Source organism: Eleginops maclovinus, chromosome 23 (assembly GCF_036324505.1).
Source record: "Eleginops maclovinus isolate JMC-PN-2008 ecotype Puerto Natales chromosome 23, JC_Emac_rtc_rv5, whole genome shotgun sequence".
Taxonomy (NCBI): domain Eukaryota; kingdom Metazoa; phylum Chordata; class Actinopteri; order Perciformes; family Eleginopidae; genus Eleginops; species Eleginops maclovinus.
Genome location: NC_086371.1, coordinates 21,086,373 through 21,106,440, shown reverse-complemented (window position 1 = coordinate 21,106,440; position 20,068 = coordinate 21,086,373). Strand labels below are relative to the sequence as shown.

At 39.6% G+C, this 20,068-nt stretch overlaps 2 protein-coding genes across 2 annotated transcripts in view; one reads left to right on the top strand and one right to left on the bottom strand.

The window, feature by feature from the left end:
• The window catches only part of zgc:66433 (uncharacterized protein LOC321250 homolog), a 38,512-nt gene extending 35,554 nt beyond the window's left edge, over positions 1-2,958 (top strand). Inside the window, 1 exon segment of the mRNA XM_063876408.1 lies at positions 1,199-2,958. Within this exon segment, the coding sequence (XP_063732478.1) occupies positions 1,199-1,626 (428 nt within the window). The 3' untranslated portion in view covers positions 1,627-2,958.
• A 4,868-nt stretch (positions 2,959-7,826) lies between these two features.
• Positions 7,827-18,615, bottom strand: LOC134859685 (LON peptidase N-terminal domain and RING finger protein 3-like). Its single transcript, XM_063876329.1, has 12 exons — positions 17,840-18,615; positions 15,209-15,327; positions 14,978-15,100; positions 14,387-14,509; positions 14,116-14,296; positions 13,943-14,021; positions 13,742-13,856; positions 13,152-13,273; positions 12,509-12,667; positions 12,239-12,401; positions 11,991-12,140; positions 7,827-11,523 (listed from the first exon to the last, which is right to left on the bottom strand). Exons 1-12 carry the CDS (start codon positions 18,516-18,518, stop codon positions 11,365-11,367), a joined length of 2,172 nt encoding a protein of 723 aa, XP_063732399.1. The 5' UTR covers positions 18,519-18,615; the 3' UTR covers positions 7,827-11,364.
• Between the last annotated feature and the right edge of the window lie 1,453 nt (positions 18,616-20,068).

Sequence of the window (20,068 nt, the reverse complement as noted above, 5' to 3'; positions counted from 1 at the left end):
ATACACTTTATTTTTCTATAGCACTTTTCAAGACGCACAAAGACGCTTTACAAAAGTGACGTTTAACAAACACAGTCGTACAACAAAAACAGACAATTTAACATTCGGATTGGCAGCGTCATTTCATGGGGGTTTGTCTGAAGAGGTGGGTTTTGAGGGCTTGTTTAAATGATGATAGGGTGGTTGATTGTCTGATGGGTATAGGGAGGGCGTTCTAGGCCGATGGTACAGAAGTCCCTGTCACCCCAGGTCTGGAGCTTAGTCCTGTTAGTCTTAAGGGTTTTAGCATCGCTGAGGTCAGATAGGGAGGGGCCAGGTCGTTTAGGGTTTTGAAGGTATACTGTTTAAAAGGCTGTTTTTTTTTTGTTGGACCCTAGGAGTGATTACACTCCACTATTAGTTGTTATGCCTTAGTTGCAGGAAGTACAACTTTTGGTGCAATTCTGACCTCATGTGGACAGACTGTGCTACTGCAGCAAACTAGACAGGAGTCAAATTACATAGTTGTGATTTATTATTTAATTGCTGAGGAATGTGTTAAATTACTGAATATATTACAAAGAAAGAAACGCCCTACATCAAGAAACAAACCAAAAGAAACCTGAATAGATCAAACTACCAGTGAACAGTGCTGTTTCAAAAAAACAACTGTCATTCATTCTGTATGAAACTAGTGGGATATTTTTGGGGGGATATTATTTTACAATTTTATTGTATAAAAAACATTTTCTTTAATTTAAATGTTTTTATTCAGCCAAATAATAAACACATATTATAATATATTGTTGCATCATTTCTCATTTCAATTTGAAATAATTATAAAATTATGCTCATGAATATGCATGAGCATAATTCACTGATACAAACTATAAACAAATAAAAGGATATAATAGATTTATTCTGAGATTAAATAAAAAGTGGTTTCCGGAAACCGCTCAATAAATATGCAGATCTGAACTGAATAAGAATATATTTATTCATTTCTTTCATATTTTCATTTTATGTATAAACAAAAGAAGAGGCAAACGTGTCAATATATATTATATATAGTAGAAACTATATACTATAACTAACTATAATTATGATGCAATTAAAATACGTATATAGATTTAAAAAATACTTTTTAAATGCATCTTTAGTATTTAGATTTGGCCTTTTGTTTGACTTTTGTTTGCAACAATTATTTCTTCTCTTCCAGTGAGTGCATTGGAGATCAGTAAGCCTGCAGCATCTGCAGAGAAGGAGGCCAGGAGGACTCTCTCTCCTCCCACTCCGGTCCCCCCTCAGCCTCCTAAACCCCAGCTCCCCCCTGCCACCACCAAACCTGCCCCCATACCTCACTCTCCCCAAAGATCTCTGTCCTCGTCTACTCCCACTCCTGTTCCCCAAAAAGTTCCCCCTTGCACATCCCCCTCCAAACCTTCCACCTCATCCAAGACACTTACTTCCCCACCTTTTTCCACAAAAATCCCAGAAAAGTCCAAAGCTCCGGGGCTCCCCGGCCAGACCCCAGCCTCCCAGCGGGGCCAGCCCACCACTGCCCTGCCCCAGGATGAGCCACCCTGGATGGCGCTGGCCAAGAAGAAGGCCAAAGCCTGGAGCGAGATGCCCCAGATCGTCCAGTGATGGAAACAGGGTCCACAGAGTCTAGATGGACATTTGCACACAGTTGTTGTTGTTGTTGTATTTCTCACTTACTGGTTTCTATCCTGGTTTCTGATTGGTGCAAACCCTCCAATCAGTGCTGAAGAGAGGCTCAATGTAACTCCTTCTTCCTTAATTAATGTTGTACATTCATGTTTCTAAACGACAGACCCCAAATGCGTAGATAAATATTTTTTCCAACAGTCTAAGTATGTTAAAATGTGCCTAAATGAAAGGAAATATCTGCAACAGATGTACAAATATTAACTTTTATCCAAAATAACTCACTCGATATCACTTAACAGTTCAGGGATGACAAAATTATTTTATAAAGAGGATGCTTTTTCAACAGGAAGTGATGATAAAGAGACATAAATCTTTCTGTCATTCTTAGTGTGTGTGTGTGTGTGTGTGTGTGTGTGTGTGTGTGTGTGTGTGTGTGTGTGTGTGTGTGTGTGTGTGTGTGTGTGTGTGTGTGTGTGTGTGTGTGTGTGTGTGTGTATTTTAAGGCAGCGATATATTCTCTCACATGAGGAATGTGGAAAATATTGTGACCAGAGCATAAAATGGGATAACATGTAAGCTAAGCTGGAGAAGAATTTGCTGAACGTACAGGTCACGAGTTTTGGTCAAATTAGCTGAGTCATGATTCCTACAATCTGCTGTCTGTGCATCAGGTTATCCTGACACTCAGCTAATGTCTGTTGTGTTAGCATGTGCTGAGTGTGTCCGACATGATGCAGGTTGTTTCATGTATATTGTATCTTTTGATCTTTTGAATACCTACACAGTGTCTGTCGGTGTCATACAGAAATCTACAAAAAGTAATCGAACAGGAATCTAGAAAAAATGATCATATTGTTTTTCACGTTTTAATACTTACCTGTGCATCATGTTGACAGCGTGTTGTGAGTGCTTAAGATACATTTTCCAATAAGAATTAAAAAACATGTAAATTAACAGAAATCATTAGACTGCGGATTGATGATAACAACAGGTTAGCATGATGCAAAGCATCACTAAAGGAGTAGAAATCTAATCACAGTGACTATACATGTTTATTGCATTTTGTTTTATTTCGTTTTGCCTTTGGAGAATTTGTCTTGTACATAAAATGTGCAGTAAAGAACAAATGAAATCAGTGTTTCTGCTTGTCATGTTTCTGCAGTGGAGTTATAAAGGAAATGGGTTTTTCTTACGGCAACACAATCCAGCCATCTGGGTTTGAAATGTAATACTTAACTACTGTGTCGAACACTCAAAAGAAAGCATGCATGTATTTTATGTCTCTAATTAAAGCATTTTTATTTTTTACCCTCATGTCTTGACTTGATTTTCTCTATGCAATCATTTTTTATAGTGATAAATCAGTATTCCTTAAATTTTTTCTGGCATAGAATCTGGCCAGAAAGAAGGATACTACCGTAGTCACCAAGGTCAACTCCTGTATTTCTAGGAAAATGTTGGGTTATAGCAACATCAGGATAACTAATAATCTCAATTTAAATGTTACACTCTGTGGATTTTTCACCTATTATTATGTTTGGGGGTTTTATTATTTAATTATTCATCTTAAATGGTTTGCAAAGTTCCCTCCAGAGGGAGTTTCTCTCCCGCAATACAAAAAATACGGTCAACATTGAAGCAGAACAGTACAGGATGAGATATCCTGGTTTATCGTCCCCCATGTGGTTCAAGCTCCAAAAACACTGGATCCTGCATTTCATTTCAAACACTTATTATTATCAATTAATCTGCAGTTTATCTTCTAGGTTAATCGATCAATGTTCAAGGTGATTTCCTTAAATATATATATTTTTTTCGTCAGTCCAAAACCTTAAGAATGTCAATTTAAGATTTTAAGAAGAAAAAAGCGGTGTTCAAAATATATGAGATGCTGAAATATGACTTAAAACTCTCAATCGATTAGGAAAATGGATGCCAAATATTTAAATTTCCTCTGTCGATTGACTAATAGCTTAAGTAAACTCACTTTCATGTGAAAAAATCTGTGTAATGCCCCTTTAAGTAACTAACAGTTGACAATAAATCAAATCACAACAATCAGTGGCTCAATAGATCAAATGTTTGTAGTGACACTTGTTTGTCATGATACAGAGCAAAATGAATGATGTGCAATATTTTGAACACTTTAACATGTATGCACATCTGTGAAGTGTGTGTGGCTTTTCCTCGTGTGTGGCCAGAAATTGAGCCAAGTGTTTGTGTACAACATGAGCTAATTTTCGTGTGTGTGTGTGTGTGTGTGTGTGTGTGTGTGCGCACGTGCGTGGAGGAAGCTGAAATCAGTGAGAGGGCTGCTTAAACTCCCCAGATGTCTTTTCTGGGTGAGTTAGGTAATGCCGCTGCTGCCCTACTTCTAACACGCGCATAATCTCTCACACACAGACTCACACACATGCAAACACACACAAACACACACACACACACACACACACACACACACACACACACACACACACACACACACACACACACACACACACACACACACACACACACACACACACACACACACACACACACACACACACACACACACACACACACACACATTTCAGAACTGGACCTGCCAAGATGTCTGATGTGTGTGTCCCTGCCAAGTATCCATGGTAATGACTGCTGGGTGCTGACCTTCTCAGTTACAGGTTACATAACCGACCAACTTGGCAGCATTCACAGAGGTGAGGAGCAGAATAAGGGGGGTTAGGAGGGGGGGGGCTTAATGTGGATTTAGGCAACTACGATTGGTAAGACATTTTCCAAACTTTTCTTTTAAGACTTGCATAAATAAAAAAAGCTACTTATCCTGCTGTGGAAAAATCTTCTTAGAGTTGACCGTAATTACAGTTCTCATAATTCTGTGTTGAAATCAATGTAACGCTAAACTGCTTCCATGTCTGATCGTATGTGTGTCAGACATTATATATAACTTTTCTCCCTGGAGGCGTGACAAATATAAAACTCAAGTAACCAGATAATAGGATTAATTTTCCCACACAGTCTAACCTCCTTATAGCTGCACTACAGCATTTAGTACAGTTCAGACTTTGTATCGTTTTGAAATAACAACAGGACAGTTTAAGTTGCTCACTTTAGCAACCAGCCTACAGCGGGCAACGGGACACGATACTGCTATCGGAAGAGTTCTGGTTTCTGTTTGTAGTAGCCCACGCAGGTTTTGGTTGCATGGTATACAAAAGAGGCGAAGAGCATAGGCTGAAGTGCAATCCTTTAATTCCGTTTGATATCGTCTGACAATGATTTAGCTTAAAAATAAACAACTGTTTACTGAGTTTTAACTGGACACTTGTGAAATACTGTATTAGTTGATGCCATATCCCTGAAAACTATGTATGGTTCATCAATGTAAGCTAGAAGTTAATTATCAATATGGCAGAGGGCAGCCATCTTTGATTAAGGGCTCTTAGAATCGCTGGAGATGACCCAACTACCATTCTCTTCTCTTAGGTTGTTAATAGGACTGTAGAAAGTTTACCAGGGCGGAAGTCTTCCCCCAGATCTACACTGGCAACACTGGAACCTAGCCAAATATTAGTTGATGGTCACAGAGGCTAAACTTCTTTGTGCCAATAGCAGATGACCTTCAAGATTGAAACTTCAATAACTTGCGATTTTAGCCACCCAAGGGCACGGAAACTGTGAATATAACACAGGTTTATTGTCACTTTCGATGTTGGCTAACATTGTTTGAAGTCTTGTTTCTGCTTCTGCTGTAGTTGTCTGGCTCTGTTTTGGTCTCCACCATCTCCTAACGGAATATTTTGGATCTTAAGCTGCTACTTTGTCCAACAGCTAATCACTAACTTGGTCTGTCCGCTGTCTGGTTCTGGGCAGGTAGCATACAGTCAGGTTTTTACACTGAAAACAGACTGAACCATAACAGTAGCATACACTGGCCTAAAAACTAAACACGAGCTGGAAGACGATCAAATGCTCTGCAGCTTTTTTGCTACAATTCATGCATTTTCAGTCAGATTGCTAAAGCTTGTTGTGTTATGTTTGGACACACCATCTCTCTGGCAGCAGAGGTTGAGCTGGACTTCAACAGGAAATATATCAGCACATTTGAAACCCTCTACATGCTTTTGGGTTTGGTAAGACTCACCCGACCTCATTGCCCTCTATGTGGGAACCAGCTGAGGACAGGGTCTCACACTGTAATTGTTTCCAGTGACATTATACTGTAGCTGACCAGTTGAATCCTACTGTGACAGAGAATTTCAATTAACACATCAATGGCAACACTAGCTGGTTCAAACCTGCTTTGCCCTCATTGTCCGCTCGGTTTCCAGTTGGAGATATTTGTCTGACCAGTGCAATCGATCAGAACAATATCATATACAAATCTAGAGACAGATGATAGGTCCTCAGTACGGACTATATTATCAGACTTTCAGAATTAAAACCATTTTTTAGGTTGTGGAGGAATTACTTCACTGTGACTGAAGTCTTAATTTATGTCAGTGTTAGCAACTATGACCAACCAGTGCATTTAATAAGTCTTGTTTGGTTTATAGGATACATCCTGAACACAGTGAAGGTTTTGATGAAAAACATTTACCATATGCAATATGCTGGCCTCACTATCTTCTATATCTCTATATTTAGAGGCATAGGGTTTGGCATGAGTAGGCCGTCAAATCTCTAAGAGTCCTCATGGGACTGCAGCAAGCTAAATGTTCTAATCTGCAGTGTAATTAAACTGAAGAGCAACACTTTAAGAGCAAACCAGAAAAGGAAGGACACTGCTCTTTCCCTCCGCCTCTCCTTCTCTGATATTTTTACTGCCTCTTTGTAAGTTTCTAACTGACTGACCTACATTTGCATTGCTTACATAAACAGTCTTCCTGTCTGTCCGGCTTTCCCTTTCTATCTGTCATTCAGCTGCACATCTTAACTGTGTGTATTTTCTGTGTGTGCAACTCAAGCATATTGGAGAGGTATGTCTGTTTAAAAAACAAGCTGTCATTTTCCCTGCTTTTGATCCAAAACTCCAAAGCTTTTACATGTTGTTATCTCTAGCTCCAAAATACACATGTCAGATTTCTCTCACATACACTCTCCCAAGCTTATTTTCTTTCTCTGAATGTCACCTTTGTTCTCTTCAGATGTCTTGCACTCTAAAAATGTTAGTTGTTACCTAACTGCTATATAACAGGACTTATGAATGCTACTCTCTGCACATTGCCAGAAAATATAAGTGTTGCATTTATCTAATAATCTAAGCTCTCTAAATCTGAAATGTTGAACCTTACCTCACAGTCCTGCCCTCGTCCAATCTGAAACTACATTTTTTAACCTCTTTAATCTCAATGTGTACTGGCACGACAGTCTAGAAGAGTGGTACAGGAGTTAGTTCAAAATTCTGGTTCACTTGTCTGTTCAAGTCAAGTTTTTGTTTAGATGGCTAAAATGAATGATGTAGTTAACACAAGTAAACGCTTTATTCTATGACTTAAAATATGTGATTAGATACCACACCAGTGAATGTCCGAAGCTTCTATCTGTCTTGAAAATAGTCGTTGCTAACGAGTGGCTAAATGAAACGTCATGATACCAAACATTAGCCAGCTTTAGCTTAGCGGTGGTGGATGTGCAGCTATGCAAGTTTGTTAAGTTTGCTAACAGTGACTACATTTTATTTATTCCACTGTTCAGCAGGAAAAGTATTTGAAAATAACATTAAAGACTCCATTTGAAATGGTTAGAATAGCATTTTGATTTTGATTCATATATTGTTTCCATAAATGGAAAATCGAAATTTCTCTAATTTAAATGATCATTTTAACAATTTTCACTTTCCACAACTTAAAATAATTAAATTGTCCAACTGTTTTGCAATTGTCAACTTGCATGAAAATGATGATAAATCCATTTTTATTTTCAATTTCAATAAACAATCGATTCAACTAAGTTCCATTTAGGCTTCCACAGTTATTCATCTTTTCTTCCGGGGGTAATTCTTAATAAAAATGCTGACCTTATCTTCCATTACACCCACATTGGACTTGGGTGCTCTGAAATAATCCAGATTTCAATATCGGTTTATTAATTATTGAACATAATACTGATTAGTAATCTGATCCTTTACAGAAACTCAGTCAGCTGTAATAAATAAAAAACACAGGGGAGTCTAGTACAGTCCTTTTGGTTTATTCACAAGTTGTAATTTCAAGACTACATTTGCAAAAGTAATATTCACTTAAGTTGTACTTTGAAAAACGAACATTTAGAGAAAACATCTGATGAAAAGACATTCATACATTCATTTTGTGCGACAGGACACATGTAGAGGCCATTGACTAGTACAGGAAGTTAAAAGCATTTGATGGAAGCAACATATGACTAAAGTCCATGCAAATATTTGAAAATATGAGGAGCACTTTTCTTTAAAAAGAAAAGGATTATTAGGGTCAGTAAAGCACAATTGTTGTATGAAACTTTTCTCTGATATACAGTAGGAGATGCTATTAATGACTCTGTTTACTTTTTGTTTGTTCACCTGGCCATGTGAGATAAATCAAGTGCTCCTGCAAATACTTCAAATATTTGGGATCAGTATCACAAACATACACAGGAACATAAAAATGGACAAGTTTAAGTTTTGTTGATGAAAATGGTACATTTTAACATTGGGATTTTAGAAAAATAACATTTTGAAGCAATGATAGCGCACATTTTGTTTGACTCTCAAATTACACTTTCAACAAAGTAAACCATATTCACAAAATATTAGAGAATTAGGAAACATACTTTTCTTTCACATGGGAGTGCTCTAGGAGGATGCTAGAGGTAGTTTCAACTACTTAAATAATCAATGTTTAATTTCTGGAAGATCATAATATCAACTGGCAATAAAATATCATGCTGGTTGTTTTTGCATAGCTGGGAAACAAAAGAAAAAAGGTTGCACTTCTTCTGTCTGACAAAAGGTACAATCCATTTTAGGCTTACAGGAGTAAGCGGGATGCTAACCCGATGTAAGGTCGGTGTCAGCGTGAATTATGTTAAGTTGGAAGTGCTACAAAATGTCAAAATGATACCATGAAGCCATGAAAAGTCATCTTTAACCCATACTAAAGTTCAGGATTCAAACTGACAGTGTATTCACGTCCCAACTAGATTATAACCCTTTATGTTCCCTGTTTAACTCCTCCTCCTCTTAAATTGAGTCAAAAAGAAAGCCATATGGAAGCTTATCCGAGACAAAAGTGGATATGTAATATTTCAGGTAACTAGAGTACGAAACAGAATAGCTTTGTGGTATATTATTAATAATGCTAATCACAAATATCCCCGCCAGTTTTCTGAGGAACGGGTTGTTGCTCAAAACTTGAGCAAACATAAGTGGTCATTGCTGTTTATATATAAATATATGTTAGTGAAAATGGAAGAAGCCCAATTTAAGGCAAAAATTGAAAATAATTCAGAGGGGTATCAGTTCCAAGCCCAAATGTATTTGTGTGTAACTCTTTAACTTTTGTTATTAGAAATGTAAAGAAAACCAGACAGAACATCAGGATGCTTTACTGTACAGGCTGATTTTCTTTTTCTGATTTGTACACATCTTAAAAATAAAAAATGAGGATAACATTATGTTATTGTATTTCCTTTCTCGTCTTTCATGAAGTACATTAGTCTCTGAATATCTGTCTGATATGTTTTTACCCTTTTCCCTTTCCGGCCAAGTTTAAGCATCATAGCATCTTAACTATTTACGAATGAAACTCTCTCTTAAGACTTCATCTTCCAATAGTTCATGAACTCTTGGGTCATAAGTGAGGCATTGAGTTCTGATTGTGTCACATTGCAACTTGACTTGATAATCTCTGTGCACTTACACATAACATTTTACAAAATTATAAAAACACAAAAAACCCTATTGATAGAAACATCAAATGTATGTATACAAAATAAAAGATCTAAAGGCAAAGCTCAACAATCTCTTGCATTTTTCCAGAGATTAGCTTTAGCCATGTAAAAACAGTCATGTCACAGACAGCAGCAAGGCCTCAAAACGTTGTCAAACGACATCCTTTTCTCAAATGTTATTTTATTCCCATACTTGTTTTCTGTGGAAGTCATGCTTTTAATGCATAAATGTCCATAAAAAGGTGAAATAAAACTTAAAATGGTATGTAGTACTTCATACAAAAAGGTTCCACACTTCTTTCACACTGTGGACAGAAGGCACTGGCCTTTACTCATAGCAAACATCATCAATCTCATATAATCACAGATTTTTCGCAGTATTGTTGGCCTGCTACAAATACGCTCACCAAAGTAAACTTAATTCTGTGGTAATCCAAATGTTGAGGCATTTCTTTCCCTTACTCAAAGTGGAAGTGCAAAATAAGTCAGAATAAATACTGAATAAATACATTTAGGACATAATGGAATCATAAATCCAGGTGTTGCTCTCTGCATTACTGATTGGCTATCTTAAAAGTGTCTCCGCTAAAGAGAGGGAATCTTATATAGCTCAGATATTGGAAAAAAAACAACAACAAAAAACCATCTCATTTGGCTCACCAGTGATCTAGAAATATGTGGCCTGGAAGAGAATCTGCCCCCACTACAGTTTATGCCGGGCAGTGTTTTAATGGCGGCCATGTTTTTCCCGCTCATGATTGTATACAGAGTGTTTTTTTTAAAAGTAATTCCTCCCTACAGATACCAGGGCATTATCGATGATTTATGGGATGAATGGTAATTTATATTTTTTAAAGCCTTTGGAAAATAAGCAGCTCAACATCTCTTTCTCTCAAATGTAAACAATGTCACTGCATGCATAAATAACAGCAAAAATAAATAACGGAAACAAATCAGACAAAAAAAAAATAAAATGATGAATTGAACACACAAACGCCTCAAAACACGCCTATGTAAAACTGTTACTCAGCTGCACTAGATGGAGTCAGACAGGGATCAGAATGTCAGAAGGAAGACCATAGCAGCCCAGGAATACATTTAAAGTTATGGTAAAAAAAGGGGCAGAATAGTAAACACATCGGTTTAACTGCAGATGTCTACTTTAAGTAATGGGCATACCAATTAATTATGTCTGAATTTGCATTATTATGCAACAGAAGTGAGTTTATTTACACAAAAAGGTAAACTCATGCTTGGTGTCTCGTGTGAGTCTTTTCTCAGGAATTTGCTTTGAAGCTATGTTCAGACAGGACAAGTCCCTCATAATCTGAAAAGTTTGTTTTTCACAATATTTGTGCAAGAGGAAGAACATAGAACTTCAAAAATGGAGGAAGGCCAATAAGGCAACATTGGAGAAACAAACACATATAAGCACCACAGTTTTTTGTCTATCGGACAAAAAAACGTATCACTATACTATGTGCGCATTGTAACAGCGACAAGAAATGTAACAATGGAAGGTGAGGATGGTTTCTGAATCAGTCGTTTCAGATTTTCCCCGTCCTGTCTGAACGTAGATTATGAATGAAAGATATCGATATTTAACAAACAATAATCTTTGACGAGTAGAGGAGGCCATGGCGCTACATCAAGGAAGGTGCAACAGTTTTTTGTGCATCCAAAAGGAGAAGAACAGCAGGTCAACTGCTGCTTTGAAAGGAGGATGAGGAGGGGGTTGTGTTTGCCGGGGCAGAGGGGGTTACTGAATTATCCAGGCCTGGTGAACGCTGTGTGTAGAACATGTCACCGGAGCCTGCTGTGGGCCATGAAGAGAAGCACCTTGCGGATGCCGCAGAGGCGATCCTTCAGAGAGGTGATGGCCAGGAAGGGCAGCTGGGCCCGGCCCTCTAACGGAAGAACTGCTAGCAGCCACCAGCACCACAGGGGGCCGTTAGGACTGTCCTGAAGGAGGAGGAGATGCAGAATAAAGGAAATCTTAGGAGGTGTAGTTCAATGAGGGTCACATTATGATAATAATGGCTGCATTAACAGAACAGTGATTTTATTAAATATGAGTATAATCCCACATCAAATGCAAGGTAAAATGCCATTGAGGATATCACCTTCATGGATTAAGGTGTTTTGATAAATGTCTGTTTCCATGTTTGCTGTCTAAAATATTTGTCCAGGAAAAGAAAATAATTCACTCTTGATCTGTCAAATGATGTGTTGAAGGTTTCATCTTATATTATCTTACAGTATCGTATCATATAGCATCATGTCGTACAGTATCACCATTGTTGGATTTAATAGTACAAGTAAATATATGGTTTCTGTGGATGGCGCATCACAAATCATCTTTTATTTTCATAGAAATATAATACACATTTGAAAGAAGTATGAATATTTTAAATTGTGTCTTTGTTTACCTGAAGTTTGGAGTCTTTCTGAGGCATGGGTCCAAAGTGTCCTTCAATGCGTTCCCTCTGCTCCTTCTTCAGGGAGTTGACCCAAACCAGGGCCTGGTCGTACACCGAGTCATGCAGACACTGCAGCTCACGCTCAGCCACGCCCTCCACCTACAAACACACACACACACACACACACACTTTGAGTTAGAATGACCTATTCTGGTCATTTTCTTTACTCCGCAATCTTCTCCCTTTACCCTTCGTACCTTTTCATCTTCCAGGTACTCTATATCGGCCGTGTTGTATCCGTCCCTCTTGCGGTGCTGGATGACTTTAAACCTCCGCTTGCCAATGGTGTCCACAACTGAGCGGCCGTCGGAGAAGAACTGCACATCCCGAATCTCCAACAGGCACCCGTAGTCTGCAAACCTGGAGGCAGATGGAGAAATATCATCATTAGTATGGATACACACTGTTATACACGTGTGTTAAAGACATATTAACCAATTACACAGAGGTAGTTTCCAAGCACTGACCCTTTGAGGTCGTCTCCCAGACACATGCCAAAGCAGTTGGTTCCCGTCTCGATGCATCGTCGGATCATCAGCCTGTAGCACGGCTCGAAGATATGGAGAGGGCACGGCACAGTGGGGAAGGCCATGGTGCACACGAATATAGGCACGTTCTTGTTCAGACTGAGGAGAGACAAGAAGAAAGGAGCATAGGTTTAACGGGGTGCACAGCAGGTACAAGAACATATATACACAGGGCAGAGGGGGGAAGGAGGTTACAGGCAGTATGAGACGAGTCCCAGTAGAGAAAAAAATACAAATGAACCTGAAAATGAAAATGCATCCTTACTCTTTACAACGAATCTTAAGGCGAAATGTAAAACACAAAATATTGGCTGATTATGAAAAGCTTCATCGTTTTTGCTCCAGTTTAGACGGGGTTGTATTTTACAGTATGCTTCAGCTTCCAGTAAGGTGACACTTGAAGGCTGAAATGACGCACTCTGAGAGATCAGTGTGTCACATTGTAGGTCAGGGGGTAAAACAACAGTACATGATCTTCACAGGGAGTTACTGTGTGTCAGTCCACTGTAAACCATAATCTGTTATGTGATCAAATAGAACTTGATGATAAGACACTGGAGAGCAGAGGAGGACACACACTTACTTGGAGAGCTCAGCCATCTCGTCCTGGTGGATTTTCTGTCTTTCTTTAAACTCTGAGGGGAAATACCTCAATATGAGCTTCTCAACTACCACTGTCTTACAGTACTGCCTCTGGATCAGGTACTGGGGAGAGACACAGACAGAACCGATGTTAGAAACGTGTTCATTGTTGCAGAAACATTTTGAAACAACATCCATGTTGAGGCTTGCTTTTCATTTTGCCTCATGATGTCATCTGATTCTGTTCTTGGCCCAGAAAATGACCTTATCGAACGGTTAGGTGACCGACATGACATAACTGATCCAAGTTAAACACAGTGGGGCAACATATTCCTTAAAAATGTGGCATTTCCACTATCAGTTACATTCATGTCATTGCGACATGTTTTTAGTTCAATAGCAGTCTCTGGCATCATGCTAACTCATGCTAATAAATAATACCCATGATTTCCACAGAGAAGTAAATGGTTTCAATTTTGGGGAATAGATAGAAATAGAGTTGTAATTTTGAACGATTTTATGCTAACATACTGTATCCAGGTTAAATGACATTGAATTGCACGTGTTGTTATGGTTTTAGGGGAATATTACCTCAGATAGCTCCTCTTTACAGAGCGGACACTTTGGGTTGTGGTCCAGACATCGCTCCAGACAGCGAAGACAGAACGTGTGACCGCAGGAAGTTGTCACCGGCTCGTAGAAAAGTCTGAGAGGGAAAAATTAGTCGACTTGGATTAAATGCATGGTGGGTGATAAGTGTGGGTATAAAGATTTACAAGCTGTAAATCTCACCTCATACAAAGAGAACACTCCAGATCTGCCGGGTCAAAGACATCTCCAGAACTCAAGGGTTTCGTAACGTCTGCTGGCTCTGAATGGAGACATGATCACATAAAAGATAAGACACACTTGCTGCTAACAGAGAGAGTGTGCATTTGTGTGTGTGCACAAACTAAGAAGCTCACCAGATTTGATTTTCTTGTGATCCTCTCTTCCCTCCTGTCCTCCCTTCTCCTCTGTGCTGCTCCATTTTCTTTTAAGGGGGAAGCTGTGGTCCAGACTCCTGACCTCAGGCTTCATCTGACCTTTGCCTTCACCAACGTCTGATCTCTCAGGTGCCGAGGACATCAGGCTGGGACTGAAAATCTGAGAGAAGGAGAAGATAATGAAACCTCACGTCCCCTCAGTGTTATTGTTTGTATAACTGCTGCCAGCTGGAGGTGGAGCAGCTCTTACCTGGGAGGGCGTGGTGATGGTGATGCTGTTCTTGATGTGAGCTCTGAAAGACAGTAAGTTGGTGTAGTCGGAGATGTGTTCAGGGACCTGATCTGTAACTGGAGCCAGGAGATCACTGAGGAGCTGAGAAAATACAACAAAATTGATGTGATTATTACATTTAAAGTAATATTAGAACACTCTATGCTTCATATAGATTGAACTACTATTACCCTGATTGTACTCAAACTTAACATAAATGTTCAGAAAGGTGCAACGTTTTTATTTTCTAAAAAACGGAAAACTTAACGATGTTGAAAAATATGAAAAAAATATGAAAAATAGACATGAAATGAACATAAACAAGTGATTGAATGACCTAATTATAAAAAGAAATGCCATAGTTAAAAGGGAAAAGGAATAGACAAGACTTTGTCACAATATTAAAAATAAAACAATTAAATCACATCACAGTAACAGATTTAATTTTACAGCTAAATAAATATAATCTATAATAAATCTAATAGGAAATGTTTGTCATGCATGAAAGATTTAATAAGTGTGTTTTAAATTGATATCATCTGTGGGTGTGCACCGCTATGTTGTATTCACCTTGTGAGCCTCAGTCCTGGCCAGTCTGCAGTCAGGCTCTATGGACAGACAGAGCAGGTTCTCCCTCAGCGCCTCCTCCGTCCTGCCCAGAGACCCCAGAGCCTGCGCCTTACGGACATGACCCTGAAGGCAGGAGGACCACACATCACTTATCCAACATCCACGCAAGAGCTGTTTTCATTTCACGAACATAAACCGGTTTAATGATGCGGAACAATCTGAGGGCCATACCTTGGACCAGTGAGGCCTGAGTCTGCAGGTCATCTCAGCGTCTCTCAGAGCCTTCTCATGGTGTCTCAGACTGGAGTGGATCTGGGAGCGGTTACTGAACAGTATGTGGTCCATGGGTGCTGTGGAGGAGAGAAGGGACAGTTAGTAACCATAGTTACATTGTTACAAGAGAATAGAATAGTGTGGGAATGAGTTAGCATTTTAGGACAGCATAAACAACAATAACAACATTGAGACTGCAGGCCCCGCTACCAAAGAGTCTCCCCCATGAACCCATGAAGCCCTAATAATTGGCATGTCATGTGGCGCACAAGACCAAACCAGAGTCAGGAGAAACATCCTATGCAACAGAGTGGTGCAGGAATGAGTCCTAAACTTGGATATAAGTTCCGCCGCCTCAAAGTTAACATTTCTTAATTTTGAGTTTGGTTGGATCCTGAAAAAAGGTATGTGGTCAAAAAAAGCTTAATAGATTTTTAAGCTTTGTTTTACGACATAAAATGTGTCAGCAAATTCCCCACGAGTGAATGTCTAAGCTGCTGTGTTTCATAAGATCAGAGGTTGCTTACTGTGACTAAATGAGAACACTAAACATCATCATGACGAACACGAGTCCACCTTTAGCTTAGGAGAAAATCCCACAGGCTTTTTAATGAAGGGAGCCCCTGCTGTGCTAACTTCCAGGTTAAAACCATTACATACCTGGTCAGTTTAGTGACCCCAATACTGAGGCAACTGTTTCACAACACACTGCAGAATAAAAAAAGAAAGGAAAGCTCGTCCTCAGCTACCACGTCTTTATCTTCTAATGGCCTACAAAGCTGACCTTGCTGGTGATATAAGAATCCAAGTTATATGAAAGGAGAATGTTTAAATGGATCAGTTTCCACGTTACAAAACACGTTATGAAAGAAAAGTGCTGCCTTACAAAACCATGCAGCGCTATCAAGGTCACCCACATTTTAGGTTTCATAACTATTAAGACGTATGTAAATGCGCAGCATATGGGAATCAGAGGATGTAAGTACATCTGATAGGAGGAGATTATTTTAGCAAAACGTTTAAAATGGTTTTGTTTCCCCTTGTAAAAATAGGTTAGAAGACTTTTTTTTTAATCAAGATCCAACTTAAAATGAACTCCTAACCATATATTTAACATAAAATAATAGATTCACCGGATATCAGTTGGATCTGTGTTGGAATTCAACAGACACTGGAATGGCTGCCATACATGTAGAGATAAAGATTTATGAAACATTTGGAGAAGTCTCTTAATTTCTTGCAGAGCTGTATAGATGAAAGGATTACATATAGAAAGATTCAGCAAGTACAAGCTCATTAATTAACTAATCTGCACACATTCTTTGGTGAAGCAAGTGTTCCATTGCCTTTAGTTAATAACCAAAAATGAGTCAGAGTGACGCAGTTAATGGCGCAGCCAATCACCCCTCCAGATTCAAAGGACAATTCTGCAAGTCATTGCAGTTACATCATTCTTTGTGACTCATTATTTATCAAATCAGCTTTGCCAAACACACAGAATAACTTTTAATAGCATGCTGGTGCACATTAAGATCCTGGAAACAGACAAGAAAAATTGGATTCTATGACTGTGGGAGCTACGCAAATGATCAACACAGTATTGTTGGTGTCTGAGCATCTCCACTGCAGCATCAGCTGGAACATAAATTGCCCTTGGGTTGGATTCAAACCCGGGCCCACTGCAGCAGGGAAGGAGCCCCAATGCATGTGCCACCATCTCTACCAAACAAGGCTTTAGAAGGGACATTTCATCTACCAAAAAAGTAACATTTAACAGGTTTTATGATTATCCAGTTTCATGAAGGAACTGTTTATTTTCTACCTAAATACTCCTGTCAAAGAGTGAGTATGCCAATCTTTAGGTAGCTTCCTTCTGTGCAGATATCTCTGCTGCCCATTTCTCCAACACTAGGCAATTCAAAACGAAACATTTAGGTTGATAAATAGCAAAACAACCAATGTGCACAGTGACAAAGGCTGCTCTATTGCAGAGTTTTGATCCTAAAATGTATATTAAATCTGTGTCTATTAAAGGGTATTTCCGTACTCATAATCCCGTCTGTAGGTCACAGTTCATCTGTGTCATTAACACCTCTGCCAATATAAAACCCCGGAATGTATGTGTTCCTAGGGGTGACCTGAAATAGTAGCCTTGACCCACATTTTCCTGAGTTAGTGATTGACGTTACACAATGAGGGAACTGAGGGGGGCGGGTTACGTGCTTACGCAATGTTCGGTCCACTAGCCCAGCCTACGTAACGGTGTTATCCAACACATGGCTCTGTGGCAGAGGCAGTTACATACTCACACACTGTGTAACACACTTATAAAACAAAGTCATTTTATAAGATAGACGTTATGTCTCTATGGTGTGTCAACTGACATGCTACATGAAAAACCTGAAGTTAAAGGCAAATATATTTAGCGTTGTGACATACGCAGTAGACAAATATACTGCTAGGGAAACAGTTAAAACAAGGTTAAAGTAGCATATTAGGCCCAGTCACATACGCAGCAGAAACATGTCCTTTTAATTAACGTAACTTTGTAATACTTTCCTCAAAAATATAAGTCAGTGGTTGTCCTACCTATCACTATGGCTTGGTTGTATTTCTCCAGCGCTGCTTCCAGCCTGCTTTCGGCGTACAGCGCGTTGCCCTCCCGCCTCAGCTGGCCGGCATGGTAAGGGGTCGGGAACCACTTGGCCAGCAGGTTGCTAAGCACCACGTTGATCCGGTAACTCTGGACCTCCGTTGCCCCGGAGCTGGCCCGGCACTCTCTGCAGACCCCCGGCCGCTCCTTATCCTTCCTCTCCCTTTCCAGACACTTCTTACAGAAGCAGTGTCCGCACGGCAGAGTCACCGGTTCGAACAGAAAGCTCAGACATATCCGGCAGGAGAACTGTTCGAAACCTGTGGCACCGACTCCCGGGCATCCCGCCGCCGCCCCTGCTTCACCTCCCCTGCTCGGGGTCCTGTCCCCCACGGCTTGCCTCCTGATATTACCCGCCAGGTAGTCTACGAGGTTGCTCAGGTGAACTGGTCCCAGTCTGTCTGTCTCCGAGGCTTGTCGGTACATATTTAGAGCTTCTGTGAATTTGCCCCCGAAAGCGAGCGCGTCAGCCCGCTTCACCATCAGCTCCTGTCTGTTCCCTGGATCTCCTAGACCCGCCAGTTGGCACTCGTAGATATCCGCAGCTAGGTCGAAGTTTTTCGACTGGAAAGCCTCCGCTGCAAACTGAAGCATACTCTCACTATCTGTCCTCATGACTAACAGTTTCAGAAGTCCCTAACCAATGTCTGTTCTCTCATGCCTGGAAGTACTGGCTGACTACAGTGCTTGCTCATGATGTAGTCGGGGAAGGTCCATATTATTCTCAATGGAGCGACGCAGGAGGAAAAAAACGGTTACGTAAAATGTATGTCATGTGACGCCGACTAGCTATTCTGATTGGACGTTTTGGAAACCGGTTACAAAACAATCTGCCATGTAACAGTTTCAGTGTTGGGGGGCCGGAGCCTGTCTGACCTGCATGCGGGAATTTATTTAACATAGGCGGGTCAGTGTGGGAATCCGAGGGGGGCGCATCCGAGGTCACTGGGCTTTCTACTCAATAGTTAAATGTATTGTTGTAACATTTCAGGAAGTTATTCAGTGTAATTAATGTTAATAATCATGATATATTATTTGTTTCACAAACTGGAATGCCCCTGATCAAGAGAGTAGACCTAAAGTTTCCTACCAAAAAACACACTTAAATCAAATTAATTGGGGACTGGTGCAATCAGTAAGTGGACATATGTTAGCCATCAGTCTTTCTGGTAATACAATTATTTTATTCCTACTACAGCTGGGAAATTAATGTCAGCAAAGGGCACAGTTCTGATAAAAGGCAAACCAACTGAGTAGACTAACATCAATTAAAGAAGAACACGTTAATACAACAACAATCCAATAGGTAAACATCCATGGTATAATTATAAGAAGCAGTATCATACAGATAATAAAAAGTCATAAAATTATCCAACTGTAAAACATGTAGATATTTCACACAAGTATTGTTAATGCACAACAGTTTGTGTGTGTGTGGTTAATTGTACTGATCTGGAACGAAATGTTTAACCCATGGGATTTTGTCTAGGCCTTCTTTATTTTTGTTGCTTGAGTCATGCCTGTTATGTCACCGGCTTCAACCCTCATTCAACAGGAACAGCAGTTATGTGACACAAAGAATGGATAAGGTGTGACAAAAATGTCTTACATACATTTTTTTCTTTTTGTTGAAAACATCTAAATAAAATCATTACCTAGGTATTCTTCATAGATTAAGTAGTACTTACTTTAAAGCTATTATTCTGTACTCTGTTACTGGATCATTTTATCACAAGAACATGTCCCTCATTGTCAGTGCCCCTCACATCAGTTCCCTGGGTGTCAGATGACATAAGGCAAATATCAAACAGTGACACAGCCTTTGTTTGATAACGGTGACAGGCAGCAGTCAATTCCGGTAACTTCAGCCAGTTATTGTTGCATAAAAGAGTTGACAAATGACAAAAGGTCACTCCACTGCAGATATCCACCAGGTGAGTCTTCCTCTGCTTTTCCAAACAAAGAAGAGATTAATCTCACTTTATTGTGACTCCCGGCAGCCTTAAAGACACAATGGCAGCAGAGTAACCACAACTGGATTCATTTATCTTGTTTCGTGTTGATCATACCATTTTGGTACAGAATTAATCTGCATGTGTTTCAATATAAAATAGGTCAAAACTTTTTTATGGATGTAAGATTATAGGCTTGACTTAGGTCAAAAT

Excerpts from the sequence above, each read along its gene's own strand:
- LOC134859685 (XM_063876329.1), bottom strand. The coding sequence starts at position 18,518 with ATGAGGACAGATAGTGAGAGTATGCTTCAGTTTGCAGCGGAGGCTTTC. Across the intron at positions 14,510-14,977 it reads CCAGGACTGAGGCTCACAAG|CTCCTCAGTGATCTCCTGGC; the intron begins GTGAATACAACA and ends GTATTTTCTCAG. Across the intron at positions 13,857-13,942 it reads GAGTGTTCTCTTTGTATGAG|ACTTTTCTACGAGCCGGTGA; the intron begins GTGAGATTTACA and ends TTTCCCTCTCAG.